Source organism: Equus przewalskii, chromosome 4, assembly GCF_037783145.1.
Source record: "Equus przewalskii isolate Varuska chromosome 4, EquPr2, whole genome shotgun sequence".
In the NCBI taxonomy this organism is placed as follows: Eukaryota; Metazoa; Chordata; class Mammalia; order Perissodactyla; family Equidae; genus Equus; species Equus przewalskii.
The window spans coordinates 17,529,152-17,548,505 of record NC_091834.1 but is presented as its reverse complement, the minus strand read 5'-3'; the positions used below and the strand labels follow the sequence as shown (position 1 = coordinate 17,548,505).

Genomic DNA, 19,354 nt, shown 5'->3' with positions numbered 1-19,354 from the left:
TAGTGTTTTCATTTTCTTCTAATAAATACCCAGAAGTGGAATTGCTGAATCATATGGCAGTTCTGTTTTTAATTTTTTGAGGAAACTCCGTACTGTTTCCCATAGTGGCTGCACCAATTTACATTCCCACCAACAAGGTTCCCTTTTCTCCACATCCTCACCAACACTTGTTATTTCTTGTCTTTTTGATAATAGCCATTCTAACAGGTGTGAGGTCATATCTCATTGTGGATTTGATTTGCGTTTCCCTGATGGTTAGTGACATTGGGCGTTTTTCAGGTCTTTTTTGGCCATCTGTTTGTCTTCTTTAGAGAAATGTCTGTTCAAGTCATCTGCCCATTTTTTTAGTTGGATTGTTTGGGGTTTTTTTTGCTATTGAGTTGTGTGAGTTCTTTATAGACGTATATATATCTTATTGGATATATGATTTGCAAATATTTTCTCCCACTCCATAGATTGCCCTTTTACTTTGTTGATAGTTTCCTTTCCTGTGCAGAAGCTTTTTAGTTTGATGTGGTCTCATTTGTTTATTTTAGCTTTTGTTGCCTTTGCTTTTGCTGTCAGATCCAAAAAATCATCACCAAGACCAATGTCAAGGAACTTTTCCCTCTGTTTTCTTCTGGGAGTTTTATGGTTGCAAGTATTACAATTAAGTCTTTAATTCATTTTGAGTTGATTTTTGTGTGTGGTGTAAGATAGTGGTCCAGTTTCATTCTTTTGCATGTAACTGTCCAATTTTCCCAACACTACTTATTGAAGAGATTATCCTTTCCCCATTGCATATTCTTTGTGCTTGTGTTGAAAATTAATTGACTATATATGTATGGGTTTATTTCTAGGTTCCCTATTCTGTTCCATTGATCTATGTGTCTGTTTATATGCCAATACCTTACAATTTTTATTACTATAGCTTTGTAGTATAGTTTGAAATCAGAACGTGTGATGTCTCCAGCTTTATTCCTCTTTCTCAAGATTTTTTGGCTATTAGGGGTCTTTTGTTGTTCCATACAAATTTTAGGATTGTTTGTTCTATTTCTGTGAAAAATGCCATTGGAATTTTGATAGGGATTGCATTGAATCTGTAGATTGCTTTGGATAATATCGACATTTTAACAATATTAATTTTTCCAGTCCCTAAGCATGGAAAATCTTTCCATTTATTTGTATCCTCTTCACTTTCTTTCATCAGTGTCTTATAGTTGTCACTGTTCAGGTCTTTCAGCTCCTTGGTTACATTTAGTCCTAGATATTTTGTTTTATATTTTTGCAGTTGTGATGGGATCATTTTCCTGATTTCTCTTTCTGATAGTTTGTTATTAATGTATAGAAATGCAACAGATTTCTGTATGTTAATTTTGTATCCTGCAACTTTACTGAATTCATTTATTAGTTCTAACAGATTTTTGGTGGCATCTTTTGGTTTTCTATATATAATATCATATCATCTACAAATAGAGATAGGTTTACCTCTTTTGTTCTGATTTGGATGCCTTTATTTCTTTTTCTTGCCTAATTGCTGTGGCTGGGACTTCTGGTGCTATCTCAAATAAGAGTGGCAAGAGTGGGAACCCTTACCTTGTTCCTGATCTTAGAGGAAAAGCTTTCCTCTTTTCACTGTTGAGTGTGAAGTTTGCTGTGGGCTTGTCATATCTGGACTTTATTATGTTGAAGTATGTTTCCTCTGTACCACTTCATTGAGAGTTTTTATCATGAATAGATATTGAATTTTATCAAATGCTTTTCCTGCATTTATTTAGATGGTCATATGATTTTTATCCTTTCCATCCATCCAGAATGCTCAGCACATACCAGAAAAGAATGTTTGCCTTATTTTCTTCTTTTTATTCTTATTACTCATTGCATCTTTTTCATAGCATTGGAAGAGTTGCAAAAAGGGGAAAAAAGTCCCTTTAGCATGCCCATGGTTTTCATGTGTCGTTCCTGTCATCGCACACTTGAAGCTGTAACATTCCCATTTTGTGATGATGATGTGGATTCAGTTTTGCATTCCAGGGCTAATGTCCCCACGCCCTTAGATCAGGACAGTGTCATCCTGCTTCAGAAGATGCTCACCAAATCATTACTGAGTAGGTAAACGACTGAGTGAATGCATAAGCTAAGTCTGGAGGAATATTTGAGACCAGAAGAACTTTCGGTGACCGCATTTGTGGGGACAGATGCTGTGATGGGAGTCATCACTGTGCTCCTAAACACCCCCAGGGGGAGCTCTGCTGGCTATTTCGGGACCGAACTCAAGAAATCACTTCAAAATCAGTCCCGTGGTAAGAGTGAATTAATTAGCATGGAGTTTGTGGCCAAGAAGCTTGGAGCCTCAACAATGAGCCTCCTCTGAGCCTTCGTGTAATTAATACTGGGTTTACGAGCTCGCGAGGCAGGAGGCCTGTTTGACAGGAGGTGAATTCTCTCTCACTTTGTTCCTTACTCTTAAAAGCCACAGAACACTTGGCCTACGGCAGGCAGCCCTGCCATCAACAACCTGTTTCACATTGCTTGTTCCCAGCAGCATTGCTGTGGCCAGGGGCAGTCCCCTCTTTTTGCACCTTTACCCTTGAGCAAACCCTGAGGAACAGCTTGTTGAAGCCCTGGTGTGGGCCTCTGGAGGTGCTGGTGACCGCTGCTGTGCTGGAGGGTGCCATGAACTTGGAGGCCCTTTTGCTTTGATAAATAATTTAAAAAGTCCTTCTACAGTCTTAGTTGATCATCAGCATCGTGGAAGTGATGAATTATATGATCAGAGTTACTGACCTCCTTTTCCTCTCCACATTTCCTTTCTTTCCAAGAAGGAATCAAGACAGCAGCACACATTTCTTGGCCCCATTACTTTGAGTTTATTGGGGAGAATGACAGGGACAACTAACCTTTCCTGAGGGTGAGGGGCAAAGGAGACCCCTAGGAGGTCCTGGCGGGGGTCATTCCGGTGTCCTATGAGAGAAAGGGAAGAGAGGCCAAAAGTCTGGGCATGCAGAAACTAGGATGTCCTGGATATTTCTAATAGCTAAAAATTTCCTAACAGCATTATTTGGTTTTTGATAATTCTGTAATTTTTGACATGGTGCCTTGGGTTTCTGAAAGAACCCTTGAACACAAGGCAAGGAAGATGGGGAGCAGGTGTCTACATCCTCTCTCAAAAGGATCCTACTTGGGGAATGTGGCCATGTGGCCAGCAGGTTTCCTGTGCTCTGTGCCATGGTGGCGCCTCCCACACTTCCTCCTGCCCCGGCTTGCAGAGTGGACATGAGGAGCGGGGTTGTTCCACAGGGAGCCTTGCAGAATTGACCGGCTTGGCCTTCCCCTCTAGTCATGATGATCAGGGTGTTGGCAGTGTCCACTTGGGTGACAAGGCCATGTCCCCACCACAAGCTTCTTATGCACTCTCTCCCTAATGTCCATCCTTGCAGCCATCCTGCAGCAGAGGCCTGTTACTCTCCTGTTACAGGCCAGGGAAGGGAGCGCTGAGGAGCATGAACAGGCAAGCTTGGGTCTCACAAACAGGGTAGGCTGATGGGGCCCAGCCCACATCTCCCCTGCGGCTGTAGCGGCGAGGGCTATGGAGGTGGATTTAGGAAGGCTGAGGGACAGATGTGCAGTGACAGCAGCTCCTTTTACTTACAAAAGTAGCACTTTCATCTTGGCTTTTATATAATCATGTTTTCAGGGAGATTTGAGTTTATGTCAAGTGCAATTCTCCTGTTTAGGGAGATTTAGAGAAACTCCAAATGTAAATTTCTGCTTTGGCAAGTGGTTGTAAATAATGCAGTGAACACTGCAAATTTCAAGCTGCTTTAGAACATGAATGAAGCGCATGTGCTTATGTTAGTCCCCAGCCAGCTAAATGTTCGTTTCTAAAACTTACTCGATAGTTGAGATGAAGCATGGAAAGCATCCTCCGCAGGGAGTTATTTTCTCAAAAGAAAGAAAAGATAGTGACAGGAAAATAATGGTGCTGTTTGAAAATAGGCTTCTAATCTGTGCAGCTGTGAGAACTGTGTTGCCTGGGTAGAAACTTTCTATTTTGGATACGGTTGTTGCGATGGTCTTTAAGAGGGCACCTGACACCCTGTCATTCATTCATTCATTCTTATCTACCTTCACTGCCGTAAGTAAATACCAGGTACACAGAGTTGAAATAGACCCTCTCCGTAATTTGCTGATGAAGTAATCATGAAATCCTTTCATTTGCTTTTGTTCCCTCTGATTTCCACCCGTGGTCTGAATTGTCTTTTCTTTGGTGAGGATGGCGGTTTCCAGGTCGTCTTGGGCGGACTCAGTCCTGTTAAATGTGGCCTGGTGACCTGGCCTCTGACTCTCAGCTCCACACAGGTCATCTGACCGCAGCCACAAGCACAGCTTCTATCTGCGGTGGACCGGGTTGCATTTATAAGGTGTCTGCGTAGGTGCTGATTTCTTTGGCCCTTAGAACACTGTTCTGTTTTCCAGGTCATACTCAGGTGGCTTCAGGTAGTGCTTCTCAGCCTGTTCGCCTGAGGGACTCATGAGGTTGCGAACAGGCTTTTGGAACAGCAGGATGAGGCCAGGCCGATGAAAAATTCATGAAAAAATTGGCATTTGTTTTACGTTACAAAGGTTTTCTTTACCCCTACCCCCCACACACTAAAGAACAATTGATGCACAGAGAGGTGATATGCTTAATTTGTGGTGTCAAAAATTGCTAGCACCTGTGACAAGCCCCCAGGGACCAGGGGCGTGCCCTGGACCAGGAGCACACAGGCCCATGGTAGCTGGTGGAACCGGGGCCACTGGTGCTCTGCTGTAGGATCTGGAATTTGGGATTTGCCTATAGTTAGATGCCTACAGGACCTGGAAAAGGCACCAGAGACAGTGAGGGGCAATGTGCTGCCTTTACTCGAATCCCGGCCCTGCCTGGGTTCTGGGTCGTGGGCTGGGGCGGGGGTCAGCAGACCCCTGGCTGGGCACGCAGAGCCAAAGGCCTCGTGCTGACCTCTGGCTCGTCTGTGTAAACCCTCAGCCATACATTTGTGGTCATCACAGCTGGAGGGAAGGACAGGGGTGCTGTGTCAACTCTAACTACACACCTTACAAAAATCAATCTACGAATGACCTTTGTCATGTGTCCCCGTCTTGGGAGTGGGATGGTGTGGTGATGGGGTTGGGGTTAGGTTTTCTTTAATGACCGTTCTGATTGCAGTCCTGCTTATTCTAAGCCTTAGGGTAAACCTTTGCAATATCGCAGAATCTGGAACTCTGACTTAGAACTTATGATTGTATTATATCCTGTGAATAAGGAACCAAAAAATGACTTTAGTTCCACAAAGTTAGGCAGTCGACTTGCTGGAAAGTAGCATTTCGTTAATAGAAAATACCCTGAAATATAAATAAATTTTATTTTTTCCTTATTATGAAAGCATGTGAAGGAATAAGTTGCATTTTACGTTAACATTTTTTTGACTTTGATTCACCTAAAAATATGAATCTATATAAAGCACATTTCTAAAAAATGCAGAGGAGAATTATATACCAAGAGCTTATAATTTTTTGTATTGGCTGAGTGATGGATTAGTCAGCCGTTTGTGGACCGATCTGGGAAGCTGGTGACTATTTGGAGCTGTTTCAGGAGGGAGGGCTTGCTGGTCGGGGTCCTGGGTCCTGGGTCCAGGGCGGAGGGCTACCGGCTCCTCCCTTTGCATCTCTGGCCCCGTGTGACCGCGAGGCCCTGCTCTTTGGTGTCATTTGCTGGGAGCTCACAGGGAAACAGCGTTCTGCTGTCACATTGACTGTCCTCACTGAAGGAAGCTACTTCTGTGCTCTCTCTGGCCACTGGGCAACAGTGCTGGCCAGGCTGTGTCAGCGGACATGGAGGCTCCGTGGTCATCACGAGGAGCACAGGCTGATGACCTGTGGGTTGGGGGAGAGATGCTGCTCCTCCGGAGGGTGGCTGTTGGCCTCTCACAGGACTGTGGCTGTAATGAAACCCAGGTGGGCTCTGGGCTTGGCTGAAATCGGACTCCTCATGCCACCCCCAGCCAGGAGCCCCACGGGTCTCTGGGCTGCGGGATCCTCCACGTTTGCATGAAAATGTAGAACAGAAACTGACCCACCATGATGCCTGGTCAGTGTGCTCCTCGGGCCCATGGGTGTCCAGGGTGAAGGACTGTCTTGCCCGGAGTGGTCAGTGCAGACTGCCTGAGCAAATGGCCAGGCACCCGCATGGTAGACATGCTAGGCTGGGCCACCAGCAAGCCTGACGGGCTGAGGAAGTGGATTGTCTGGTGACCAGGGTGCCCAGCTCTGGAGGAGGGAAGAGCTGCTGTCCAGAGCAGACGGTGACTCAAGGCCCCCAACTAAATGTCGGTGATGTCTTTTCCTGTGCTCAAAACCAGGGAACTAAAGAGCCCAGGAAATCTGCCGTGTGTAACATTTGAGTGATTAAAAGTAGTTGGACAATTCACTTGTATATTCCAATGTCTGCACACGATAGAGTTAAGGAGTCTTTTTATCAAGATGGAAGCTACCACCGGGAAGGCGTGTGGAGCCATCTGGTGGCCAGGCCCTGGTAACCGTGGCTCAGCCGTCTGGCCTCCTGTGGCCTCCAGGGTTTCCATCAGGCCTCATGGCTTTGGGGAGGTTTCCTCCTATTCTGAAAGAGAAGAGATGCTATTTGCCACCAAGAAAATGGAAACACTGTGAAAGGTACCTAAGCCGAAGCATATGTTCCTTTCTGACATTTTCCTAAAAGGATGAACTATAAGTAGGGTTTTTAAACTTTGGTTTTAACATTTACCAGAAATTTCCTACTATTCAGTTTACTTTGTAGGCAAATTCAGCTGCTTGAAATAATGGACCACGTGTGAATTGCAGGCATAAATTAGAGATTATGTAACGTAAGTGGGGCCGAGCCTGATGAGGGTCTCGGTCCAGGGCAGGGTGGGCCTTGGCCCGTGGGGCGTGGATGAGGCCGAGTGGCTGCAGTGTGGAGGAGCCTGTGCTGCACAGCCCTGTGATTCAATGAGTGCTCCCTCCCTCTCCTGTGTGGCTCTGTGTAGGCATGAGAGATGCCTGTAGATGGTGGGGTCCTGCGGGGTTTTATTTTGTTTTGGAGTCAGACCCTCCAGGAGGAGGGCGGGCCCGCGGCCAGGCGGTGTCAAGGAGCATGGCAGGTCTACACCTACTTTCCAGGCACCGCCACCACATCTTGCCTCAGGACGACCCAACAAGGAAATGCTTCTAGTGTCGTAGAAGCTCCCCTCTAGCCGGCAAGTGCACACGCAGGGCGCGTGCAGTCAGCGCGGGCGCCCAAGGCTGCGCGTGTTGTTCCGAGAGGGCAGGTCTTCCTCGCGCACGAGCGTGGATGGTATGTCCCTGTTGCCGGCCCATGTTCAGCCTGGGGAATCCAGAGGTTCTTGATGGGGTCACATGCCCGGGGCTGTGGCTCTCCAGGGTGTGGGCCAAAGACTTGGGTGCCAAGACCTGGGAAGAGCAGGCTGTTTCCTCGTTTCCCACCAGCCCCACCCGGGCTCATGGAGGGCACTTTGTGGAAGGTCTAAGCTGGCTGTCCTTGGCAGGTACGTGCAGTTTCTCAGCGGGCTCCTGTCGGGGACGGTGAAAATGAATGCCTCTCCCCTTTTCCTGCACTTCGTCATCCTCCACGGCATCCCCAACTTTGACACGGGTGGAGGTGAGTATCTTCCACGGAGCTTGTCTCCAGATTTGCGCCCTGTCCTGCGGCTGCAGCAAAGGAGCCTTCCCTTCCCTCCTGAGTGGGCCACGCCTGGGATCCGGTCCTCAGCCCTCCTGGTCTCTGACTGGACGAAGCCGTCAGAGTGTGGCGAGGCCAACTTGCACATGCGGGGAAGGACAGGTGGCCGGGGAGGGAGCAGCCCCTGCCCCACAAGCCCGGTGTCCCTTGCTCTGCGGTCCCACTCCACACTCAGCTTCCACCAGCCTCGGAGGCAGCAGGCGGGCTGCTTGTCTCAGGGCACCTGCCTCTTTCTGTTTGCCACACTCTCGCTCGTGTGTACGGTTCCACATCTTTACAGATGGTTCTGCCTCTCTTTCAGTGTGTCGGCCCTTTCTGAAGCTCTACCAAGCCATGCAGCCCGTGTACACGTCAGGGATCTAGTAAGTACGGCTGCTTTCATGGGGACTTCTGGGAGCCTGGGAGTGGGCCTAGCCCGGGAAGGGAGTGGGAGGGCTAAGGCAGGGGATGCCTGGTAGCCTGTGCCCTCTCCTCCCGCCCTGGCAGCGAGTCTTGCTGCTGTCATGCTGGTTGGCTCCATAAAGGGGCATGGGCACTGGAGCCTGGAGATAACAGAGGGCCAGGCACTGTGAGGAAGTAAACACATGGGAGGGTCCTGTGACAGGGTTCGCCTCTTTCTCCCGTTTGCATTTTAGACAAAGGGCAGACATACATCCTCAGAATTTGTACAAATTTCTAGACTCTTTTTGGTTGCCTTTTTTGTGTTTGGATAAGCATTTTATGAACATTTATAGAAAATGAATAAAGGTAAAAATGTTCTCACCACCGTGTCATCACTCAAAACGAGCTGTCGTCACATTTCTGGGCTCCTGTTCGACTCACCCATCAGTGATGGTGTGACCTTTGCACCCTCAGCTTATTACAGAAGCTGTGGCTGTCACACCCCTGGGATCCCCACTGTGTGTCCCACCAGGCATAGGCCCTGGGGTGGACCCCGATGTTGTTGTCAGGACCCTGCCTGGCCCGGTGGCCTTTTTGTATCTTTTAGACTCATTTCCATGGGAGAGAGTCTCAGGAATTGGATTCCTCGGCCAAGTGGGATATTTTGTGTAATTTCTGAGTTTTCAGTTGTGGGGTTCCTTTTATTGAAATATATTGTTTCCATGTCATCACGAAATTACACAATGATGTACCTTCTTGTTTATTCCAAAGCAACATTGGCCCAGAAAACCAAAGCAGGATCTACATTGCCATAGAGCCGGCCCAGCTCCTGAAAGGGGACATCATGGTGAGTGCCACAGCCTGTCCCTGCTCTCCTGGTAATCACAACTCAAAAGGGAAAACAATGCTAGTCTTCAGTAACACCAACCCGCTCACCCTCCAAAAACTTTAGGAAGAATGCAAAGTAGCCTTTACCTTAAGTCAGTTCTGAGTAAAGCTGTTTTAACGGAAGAGACAGAACAAATCGTTGGAGCCACTTGACATGTGGACTTGTGAAATTAAAGTCCTAGCCGGGCCACTGCACTTCCGAGGGCTCCCATTCCCTGACACACATGTAATGTGTGATCCTAACGTGATCGTAGGCCTGCCAGGGGTCAGTGTAGACATAAAATATTTCTTTATTGGTCGTAGCCGAAGCGTGGGACGCAACTAGTGTATTGCAGGCTGGTTAACAATCAAAACAGTGGTTTCTCTGGACAGTTTGGATTCTTGGGTGTGCTGCTTCTTGGGTGAGATTAGCTGTTCTATTTTGCTGTTTATCTATCTTGAATATAGAAAAATGCACACATCTAACATAATTTTAGAGAAATCTGTCTGAAATAAGGTAAACTTTTAAGGCACGCGTGTGGCTTCCCACATGCAGAGTAGCTTTCACGTAATCCTTCCATGGCCAAGGAGGACACACTGCCCTAGGATAGTAAGACTGTTAAGGAGTTGGCTTTTCATTTTATTATAAATATCTCATCCAAAGTTTTTGAGGATTCTCATTAATTTCCCCTAAAATTTTAGATTTTAAATCCCTTTCTCCGTGGTTGGTGAACTCCCACCTTGCTGCATTCTGAATTCTCACAAAAATCAGGTCAGTGAGGTTCACGAAGATAAAGACCTCTGGATACTCTCACACCCATTGCATCCCTTTGCACGGTCACTGGGGGAGGGGCCTCCTGCTTCCACAGCTACAGAGGTCTGAGTCCAGCTTTGCACACCGTCGTGAGAGAGGGGTCTGCAGGTCCAGAGGTGCACAAGGGGGAAGAGACAGCAATAACACCAACAGCAATTTTTTCAAGGCGTCACGCCGAGTACTTTGCAAACGTCACGTTCTTCCATCCTCGCAACGACCTCAAGATGAAAGAGCAGGTGTTCCTGTTTCACAGGTGAGAAAGCCCAGGTGTAGGGTGGTGGTTACACTTTCATAAGCCCGTTTCCTTAGCCATGGTGCTGCACAGCCCCCAAAGAAGAATGACCCGGGCATGTGAGGTTTCTGCTGGCGTTCTGCAGAGCAGCTCACGGGCCTTATGCCTTTGATTAGGAGAAAGGGGAGGGACAGGACAGGGAAGGGATGCCTCTGCTCCTGGGCATCTCCACATCTTGGCCTGGGCGTGCAGCCCTCGGCTGTGTCTCCCAGGAACCCCTAGGATTTTTGGGCAAGGGGGCTAAGCAGTATTAGGCACCTGCTGTGTGCTGGGCACTGACAGGGGCTCTCTATGGCTGTGGCTTTGGTTTGCCCACCAGCTCTGTGCACTGGGTGTAGTATTCCAGCTTTAAAAAGAGAGGCCAAGAGAGGCTGGTGGAGTTAGGTCATGCACTAACCATCTGGCTACAGGCTCTTGCTTTGTCCCCATGGCATTACACTTGGCACAGGAGAGGGCTTCACAGTCAGCATCTCCAGGCTGGGTGCTCCCTCTGGTCAGTGGTGAGTAGTTATGACTGAGTCTCTTTGTGATGACCTGAGGGAGATGGCTGAAACACTGAGATGTGGAGAGTGGCTCTCATGCCAGAAAGAGCACCGGGGATGAGGGGCTCTCACCCCACCTGACTGTGGCCGGCTGTCTGCAGGCTCTTCTTGAGGCAGCGGGGTGTGGCTGGTCCAGAGATGGGGGGCCCTAGTCTGCCCCTCCCCCTCCTTTCTCCTCCTTCCTCTTCCTTCCTCCATCCTTCCTTCTTCCTTCCCTCCCACTGTCTCCTCCCTCCCTCCTTCCTTCCGTACCATTAATTTATTTATCTAATAGTCCCTTTTTGAATGTTTTGAGCTTTCTGAGTCTCTGTGTTGGGCCCTAGCACAGGAAGGAAGGGAGGGACGCAGTGACATCTTTGTCCTGGAGGAACCTGCCGGGGAAGTGGACATTTCACAGGAGGGGGATCTGCAGAGCTGTGCACCCAGAATGGGCGGTGATGGACGAGGTGGGTGGGTTGCAAGGGTGCAGGTGGAAGTGCCCTCTGAGTTGGGTGGGAAGCACTGGGGCTGAGGGCGTGGCAGTACCCAGGCCGTGAGGCGCCAGAGGGTGGGCATGTGTTAGGATGTCCTTGTGGGAATTAGTTGTCCTGGGAGGTTGAAGCTAGGTGCTGAGGGCTTGGAGGTTTGTGTAGCTTTCTTTTGGGAAATGTTACTGAAGCTCTTTCCAGTGTCCTGAAAACGCAGTGAATCACACCTTGAGGTTAACCCCATAGGAAGGTGAACTGGAGGAACAGGGAGAATGGGGGAGAGAAGACTTGGTCTCTGAGTGGGAAGAACGAAGTCCTGCAGGTGTACGTGAGCGACAGCAGGTTGGGAGTGGTGGTCCTCCCTGAGATTGATGCGGCCCAGGGGCATCACGCAGTGGTGACTGGCCTTGGTCACATGTCTGGGCTCCAGCCAGGTCTACGGCTTAAAGGGTCTGGGTGGCTCAGACAAGTTGCTCTGCCTCTCGGAGTTTAAAGTCTTCCTTCTGCTACTTGAGGACCATACACGGGGTTTGTGAGGATTAGGTGAGCGAGGACAGCTGGCCTGGGGTGAAGCCCACACTGATGTGAGCGCGGCTGGCTGACTGTGGCTTGGCCAGGGGATGGCCACTGCCTCCACCCCTGGAAGACCCCTGGCAGGCCCCATCCGATGTTCCCCGCCTCTGTCCCAGCCCCTTGGCAGGCACCAGGGCCTGAACCACGGAATGCATTTGAGCGGGCGGGATGGGGTCATTCGGAGGGGACGTGGGTGTTGAGGTTTGGCCTTTGGTAACAGGGAGGCAGGTCCGGGAATGGGGTGGGGCGGGTGGAGAGGAGTGAGGTGGGTGAAGGAGGCACTGGCAGACGTGCTAGGACTTGGCTCCCACGTGCCCTGGGCATGTGGCGAGCTCATGGAGCTGTGCGCTGCTCCAGCAGGAAGGCTTGGTCCTGTGTGTTTGGGACACTGCTGCCTGCACTGTCCTTAGATGAAAAATGGTGCCTTCTGGGCATCCACAGCCACATGAAAGGTGCCTGTCTTGGCGAGTTTGTGGCCCACGGATTAGATCCACTGACTACACAGGCCACTCGCTGGGGCGTCTGGCACTTCCATCTTCCACCTTTGCTGCTGCAGGAAGCCTGTAGGGTGATGATTTGTCCCTTCTCTGAAAATTTTATTTCCGAGTCACACTTGTGAGTCTGCTCAATGCCTGCAGAGGCATTCTGAAAGATGAGCTGCAGATGAGGGTGCTGGGCCAGCGAGCATGTGCTGAGGGCCTGTGGCTAACTCTGGAGATGAGCAGCGCCGAATGGGGAGGTGAAGGACAGACACAGCGGGGCCTGGGGGCTGATGGTTTGGAGCCCTTGGGGTGTTGTGTGGACCCCCGTCTTGCAGTGCTGGGGAGCTCGTGGGGTCCTGAGCTGGGCTGGAGGGTCCTTGAGGCTCTGTGAAGCATGGAGCACAAACAGGGTTGTCGAGGGGAGAGAGGACCCCACAGTCATGGGGAGAACAGAGAAGTGGGTGAAGCAGCAGGCCCTGTGAGGGCTGGCCTGGGTGCTCAGCCAGGGACCCTCTGCCTCCTCCCAGTGTCTCCCGCCAGCCTGGCCTGGGACAGATCTCTGGGTCTCCTCTGCCAGCCTAGAGGACTAGCTCCTCCTCCCTGTGGGCACCAGTGTTCCCTCCTGCTCTCTTGTCCAGGTTTCAGGAAAGCATAGTTTTTGCTCAACTGCCCCTCCCTTCTCTCGTCCCTCCACCCACCTCACCTCCAGTCACATTCCAGAGACCACATCACTGGAGGCCGCATCACCAAAGACTGCCTCATTTTGGTCTTCTCTGTGGCATTCACCATCACGTGCACTCTTTCTCTTTGCTGGAGCATCCTCTTCCTCAGTGCCAGCCTGTAGCCCCTTCCTCTTCTCCTGGGCGTCCCTGGGAACCTCACCAGCTCCCTGGCAGCTGTCTCTGAGCTGGTGTCCTCTGGGCTTCCATCTCTTCAGGGTACTTCTCTTCTTGCCTCTCTGCCCCTCCTTGCTGGGTCCAAGACACCCCTTATTCATGTCTGCCACCAGTGCTCCAGCCCCTGGTTCACATGTTGTGTCTTCCAGCCCACTAGCATCTGTTATGCTGGTTTCTGGGGCCCTCCCCACCCCTGCCCTGCGCTCTACCTGTGAGCTGCGCCCTACTATGGCATCTCTATGGCACCACATTTCATTAGTCCTGCAGATTCTCCGCTCGGATGTGTCCTGAATCCCGCTGCTGTGACACGTGAGTTCCCTCCCTCCTGCCAGGGCTGCTGTCCCATGCAGTGTGAACCCCACTGAGCACGGCATTTCCCTACTGCAGACCAGCGTTCTCCCCATGGGGAGTGAGGTCCCAAGCTCCTCCACATGGCATACGAGCCCCTTGTCGTTTATCCCCAGAGAGGCTATATTATCTGTCATATTCTTCACGTGGCCCAAGGGCCCTTTCCTCTGGGTCTTCCTAATGCTGCCCACTCATGTCGCCCACATCAGACGTGGGTGTCTGTGCTGCCATGATTGGGGCACATCGCCGTGCCCTCCTGTGGGCTGGTCCGTATTTGATGCTCCATCATGATAGGTGCCTCCATCTGCCTCCCCAAAGGATGCTGAGCCTTCGAGGCAGGGCCATGTCCTTGTCAAAGCCTCTCCAGAGGTGGCCACTGTGCTTGTCAAAGGTGGTGGCTCAGCTTTGCTACCAGCTATGGGGCGGGTGCTGTGCCCAGCATACCATCATTGTCCCCACCTTACAATCCAGAGCCCACAGCTGAGGGAGAATCCTGGACAAGGCCACACCCAGCAAGCTGGCCAACTGGGTCTCCACTGAAAGCTGCCTTGTTAGCCTCTCCTGGGGCTGCTGGCCCCCTGGGTGGGTAGGGACAGCCTGGCTTGATGAGCCATGGGCGATGCTGCAGCCTGTGTATTCCAGGCCCACCTGCGTCAAAGCAGAAGCCAATGTGTGTGAAGAACGGTGGAGAGTTCTGGCATCCAAGCATTTTCTAGCCGTGGCGTCTCTCGGAGTGAATGTTTTGTGCCATGGAGGCACCCTATCTGAGTTTTTGTTTCCGTTAGAAATGCTGGCAAATAGGATCTCCAGCTCTTGTCGCAGATGCTGGCCTTGATAAAACACTGCCCTTCTTGCCCCTTTATGCCTTCCTAACAGTATTTTCAGGATGTTGTTATTATTTGATTTATACTTACTGTGTTTATGGTGCATTTTTGTACACTCTGCACTTATTTTCTGCAGCATTATCAGATAGGAGGAGGATGATGTGGGTTGCAGCTGAAAAAAAAGGTGTTTTTCCATCACATGGGGCAATTTTTCCTTATGCCATTCACAGAAATGATTACCTAAGAGGTTTGGTTCATTTATCTATCGCTAAGGAGCCCAGAAGTACTTTTAACCTCTTGTATGAGTTTCCCGGGGCAGCCATAGCAAAGTCCCGTAGACTTTGATGACAGAAATTTATTTCTTCATGGTCCTGGAGGCTGGAAGTCTGAGATCAGTGTGTTGGCAGGACTGGTTCCTCCTGAGGCCTCTCCTTGGCGTGTACACAGCTGTCTTCTCCCTGTGTCCTCACTTGGTGGTCCCTCTGTGTGTGTCTGTCCTGATCTCCCTTCTAATGCGAACACCAGTCACACTGGATTAGGGTCCACACTGATGACCTCATTTGACTTTAATCACCTCTTTAAAGACCCTATCTCCAAATATAGTCACACTCTGAGGTCCGGGTAGTTAGGGTCTCAATGCATGAATTTTGTGGGGACACAATTCAACCCATAACCCATGTGTTCGTTAAATAAACCTATTCCAGAATAAACCTATTCTAGCAAGATTCATAGTGAAGTTGAGCACCATTGTCATCTGGTACCTTTGGCAATGGCTTGTCACCAGCATTCATTCATTCCCTCATTCATTCATTTCTTCACCACAGCAGGTGTCCTAAGCAGGTAATGTTGGGGATGTGACAGTGAATTACTCGCACATCCTACTCCCAGGCGTTTGGATTCCAGTCATTGAGTGAGGTGAGCAGGTGGGTGACTCTTGTGCAAGGAGAACTTGGTGTGTTTGTGTGCACACAGAGGGAAGAGTTGAAGATTCATGGATGGGAGAGACGATTCCAGCATGTCCGTGTCCAGGGAGGAGAGGCTCTGAGGGGGCGCTGACCCCCCCATCATAATCTGTGGGTCCATGTTGTGCTGTAGCTGGAAATCCCAGGCTCCACCTGAAAATGACCTCAGAGATCAACATGAGGAAAAAGGCCACAGACTGTCCCTTGGTGTTGGCACAGTGTCCCTAGAGTGCAGCGTGGCCATCTCCCCTCCTACTGCGCAGGGGGCTCTGGTTTCCTGAGTCTCTGTGAGGCAGCAGGAGCACCCAGGCCCTCCTCTCCCACCTCTCCCCAGCTCCCCATCACCTGCAGGTGACACAGGCACCTCCGCTGGGCTGGGCCCTGTCCGTGTATTTTGGTGGGTTGTTGTGATGTGCACCTCGGTGAATTCAGCGGGCACTCCTTAAGTCGAGAAAACTGCAGGCAGGTGTTGAGTTCAGGGACTTTTCTTGTTAAGGTACACATATGCAGGCATTTCCATTTTTCATCAGGAATTTGGCAACAGTTGTGACTTGGAAAGAATCCGAAGGAGCAGAGGACACTTATAGGTTCACCTCCGACAGCTGCAGGGGTCGGGTGCCTCTCTGTCGGCCGTTTGCCAAGCCCCCTCTGTGCTCTGGGAGGTGGAAGGTAGCTCCTAGGGCTGGCTCGCCACCCTTGGTCATGGTCCTTTGAGAATGCATCTTTTCCTCTTTGATTTTCCCTCCTCAGTTTTGGTAAGTGTCAGCTTTGTGCACAGATAAATCTTTCCTCATGAGGGATTCTTCATTGAGACCCACTAACAAAGACAGTACAGGTCAAGGTTACAAGCAGCTGGGCCGAGTCAGCTCTGCTGGGTTGGGACAACTACTGGGGGAGTGGAGGGAGCTCCGAGGGTCATTTCTTCAACTTGGGGGCTAGCAAGCAGGTGGCACTGTTACTGGTGAGGCAGAGGTGACTTCCACCAGCCGTGCACGGCCAGCCCACCCCATGCGCCCTCCCACTGTACACCTGAGCTGCCCGTCTTGGCGATGTGTGTGCACTAAAGGTCAGATTCTCGAGTCTACCCCTTCTAAAGGGCAGGGCCCCAGGTGTTCAGAAAACACACTTTTGTGAGGTGGGAGGGCAGAGCCTTCGTGAGCGCAGCCGGCTCGTTATGTAACCTTGCTAAGGAATTCGCGTGGGCACAGGCCCATCGGGAGCCTGGCCGGGCTCCAGAACCCCGATCTGCTTGTAAACACTTTTCCGTCTGGCCTGCCTCATCTTGCCGCCTCAGCTTGTGCCAACCCTGTGGCCACTTACATTTTGTCTTCGTGTTTGCAGGGCTCCGTGACCTGGCTCCGGTGACCTGCCTTCTAAACAGAGGGGACGCCTCCTCAAGGGGCCCTCTGAACAAATAGCACCATAGTTTATTGTTTCTTGCCGAGGGCACTGTGTAAGATCAGGGAAAATAAAAGCGTCTGTAGGTCCCTCCTGGGCTTTGCTCCACGGCAGGTGTTTGTACAGACCTCTCGTGCCCGTCGCTGTGTTATTCTGTGACTTTCTGGCACGTCTTTCTCCCTTACTATGCCGTGGGTCTCCCAGAGCTGGAGCAGGCCTAATCCGGCCTGTGGTCTTAGCACAGTGGACTTGGTTGTGTTTTCATTCACAGCCAATAACTGCTGACCTGTCTGTGGTTTGGGAAATGAGTTACAGCATTGCGCCCCTCTGAAATCACCTCCCGCTCCAAGTGAAGTCGTGGTCAGTGCTGGCCCTGGGTGATGGAAGTCCTTTGGCTTATCAGGGCCAGCCATCAAACTTTTCAAACCTGGAAGAATGCAGTTATAGCTCATTCTCTGAGCACACAGATTCCTTAAGGTCTTGTCTAGCTGGCCACTTGGCCACCAGCAAGGTGCGTTGAAATGGAGTGACTCCCTTTTCCCGCAGGGGGTGTGTTGAGAGTCCTGCTTTTTTTGCTATTTGTATGAACCATATGGAAGCTTAGCTGATTTAGGGGCTGCACTGAGAAGGACTGACATAGAGGGGGACGAGAGCAGGAGCCGTGACACCTAAGGGCTGACCGCTGACCCGGGGGCTGGTGCTCAAGCCTTGACCCCCGATCCAAGGTGCTTTTCTCTTGTTGATGGAGAGTTTGAAATAAAAATACACCCCTGAGGCCTAAGGGTTGAGCAGGTCTGTTAGCATATCATCTGTCTTTAAACACCAGATTGCTCAGTAACTTCTTTGAATCAGCATTCCAGCAGTGTGAAAGCGCGAGCTACATGCACAGTGTTCACTCCAGGGGATACTGAGGTCCGGCAGCACCTGGCTCCTGGTCACCAACAACTGAGTCCACTTGAGGGCACGGGCAGTTTTTTATGAAACTACTAGAAAATAAATCTGGGCGAAGGGTCATGCAGACCCTCCCACTAAGGTCGTTATCCACTCCAGACAACGCTCTCTCTGGAGGTTTGTCACCTTTAGTAATAAATGCATCAGTATAACAGATACCGTGTATATTTGGATTTACATATTGTATTCATAGGTAGTGCTCATTTAATCTTTGTAACAAAATCATGAGGCCAGAGTTTTAATATCCATTGTGCAGCCAGAGATAGCCACATCCAGGCTGAGTATCTCTGCTCAGATGTTCCCGAAGATCTCTACTCCTCTGTGCCTCTGCTGTGGGCTGTGGTGACAGCCTATGACAGGTGGATGTCCTTTGATGCAGTGCTCACTGTTTATTTTACTTTCCCATAGTACAAAATTGAGACTGCACCTCTGAATTGTCATTTCAAGGGCAGGTATTCTAAAATCTGAAGGAGAGGATTGACGTATTCTAGAATCTCGCTGAGGCGATCTAGATAAATAAAGCTGCTAACGCCAAAGGGTCGAAGGGGAATTTACAGCCTTTAATCACTCTGTCTTTGTGAAACATCTTTATGTCTTAAAACGGGGCATTTGGGGTGCTCGCGTCAAGCAAACTGTTGATGGTTCTTTCTGTTGAGTGCTAAGAGCACATTCTGATTTCTTGTCTTTGGTGCTAATAAGATGTACTGAGTGGATGATGAATATTTACTGGCACCGGGGATGCTGCCAGAGTACCCCAGGCAGGGCTCCTGGTGGGTGGGTAGATCTCGCCTCATGGTCGGAGCTGCCGTGTAGTGGTGGCTGCCAGGACCCCACGAGAGGGAGGCTCCTGTAGCTCCTGTCTTCAGGAGACAGGTGGAGTCGTTCCTGAGGTGGTCAGGACGACTCGGGGGAGCAGCGGGTACCACTCCATCAGTGGGAAAAGAAGTTCAGTGTGAAACAGCAGGAGGGGGTGTGGGGAGTGCCTTGGGTCTCCGCCAGCACCTCTGGTCAGAATGCCATGAAAACTGCTTAGGAGAGGGTGGGTTCCTCCAGAGGGCACTTGTTCTATGACAGTGGGATAGGTCACTCTTCCTTCTCTTCTGAGCCCTGGGACTGTCTGAGCCCCTGTCCTATGAAAAACTGGGAGTCTTCAAACACTAGATTCAGGCTTGGCCTGGGGCGGTGCCCGTGGCCCAGGGCGATTGGGAGCTGGCAGCCTGGGGAGGGCAATCCCCGTCTCCTGTCCCTTCCTCGCTCCAGGGCGTGGTGACCTCTGCCCCTGCCCCTGCCTGGTGCATGGAGTGGGCTGGAATTCATGTGTCATGAGTCACGGCTGTGTGTGTGGAACTGCTGCAATGAGCAATGGCGAGACGCAGAGGAAGGGAGCGGATGGAGCACCTTGAGGTGGTGGGGAAGGTGGGGGCCGGGCCTGGGGACTGCGGGGTGCGATGAGCTATCTGTCAGGAGTCAGCCGCAGGAAGAGCCCTTGAACTCAGAGCAGGAGAAAAGCTCCCTGGAGAGGGAGTTGTGGTTGGGGGTGCTTTCTGCGCTGCCCTGAGGCTGTGCATCTTTGCCCAGCGCTTGCGGTGCACTCCGTGTTCACTTGGGGTCCCAGCCCACAGGTTCCTGGTGAGTGCCCACTCTGGAGGGGAGTTGCTCGCTCTCTGTGGTTTGGTCGTTTGAGCTGATCTGGGGCTGCCTCCCTCTCAGGATGTCAGCTTCTGGAGGCCTTTTTGTGTTTTTTAATACATTGGTTCTGGTTGGTATTTATTTGAGAGCAGTAGGGCGTGGGTCTGGACCT

General features: G+C 50.7%; 1 protein-coding gene across 26 annotated transcripts in view; it reads left to right on the top strand.

Annotated features, from left to right (window-relative positions):
• Window positions 1-19,354, top strand: part of TNS3 (tensin 3) — a 260,512-nt gene that overhangs the window by 131,651 nt on the left and 109,507 nt on the right. For all 26 annotated transcript variants that reach the window (XM_070615538.1, XM_070615557.1, XM_070615541.1 and 23 more), the window contains 3 exons: window positions 7,563-7,675; window positions 8,058-8,118; window positions 8,909-8,984. In XM_070615538.1, the coding sequence (XP_070471639.1) occupies window positions 7,563-7,675; window positions 8,058-8,118; window positions 8,909-8,984 (250 nt within the window). The remainder of the gene's footprint in view (window positions 1-7,562; window positions 7,676-8,057; window positions 8,119-8,908; window positions 8,985-19,354) is intronic.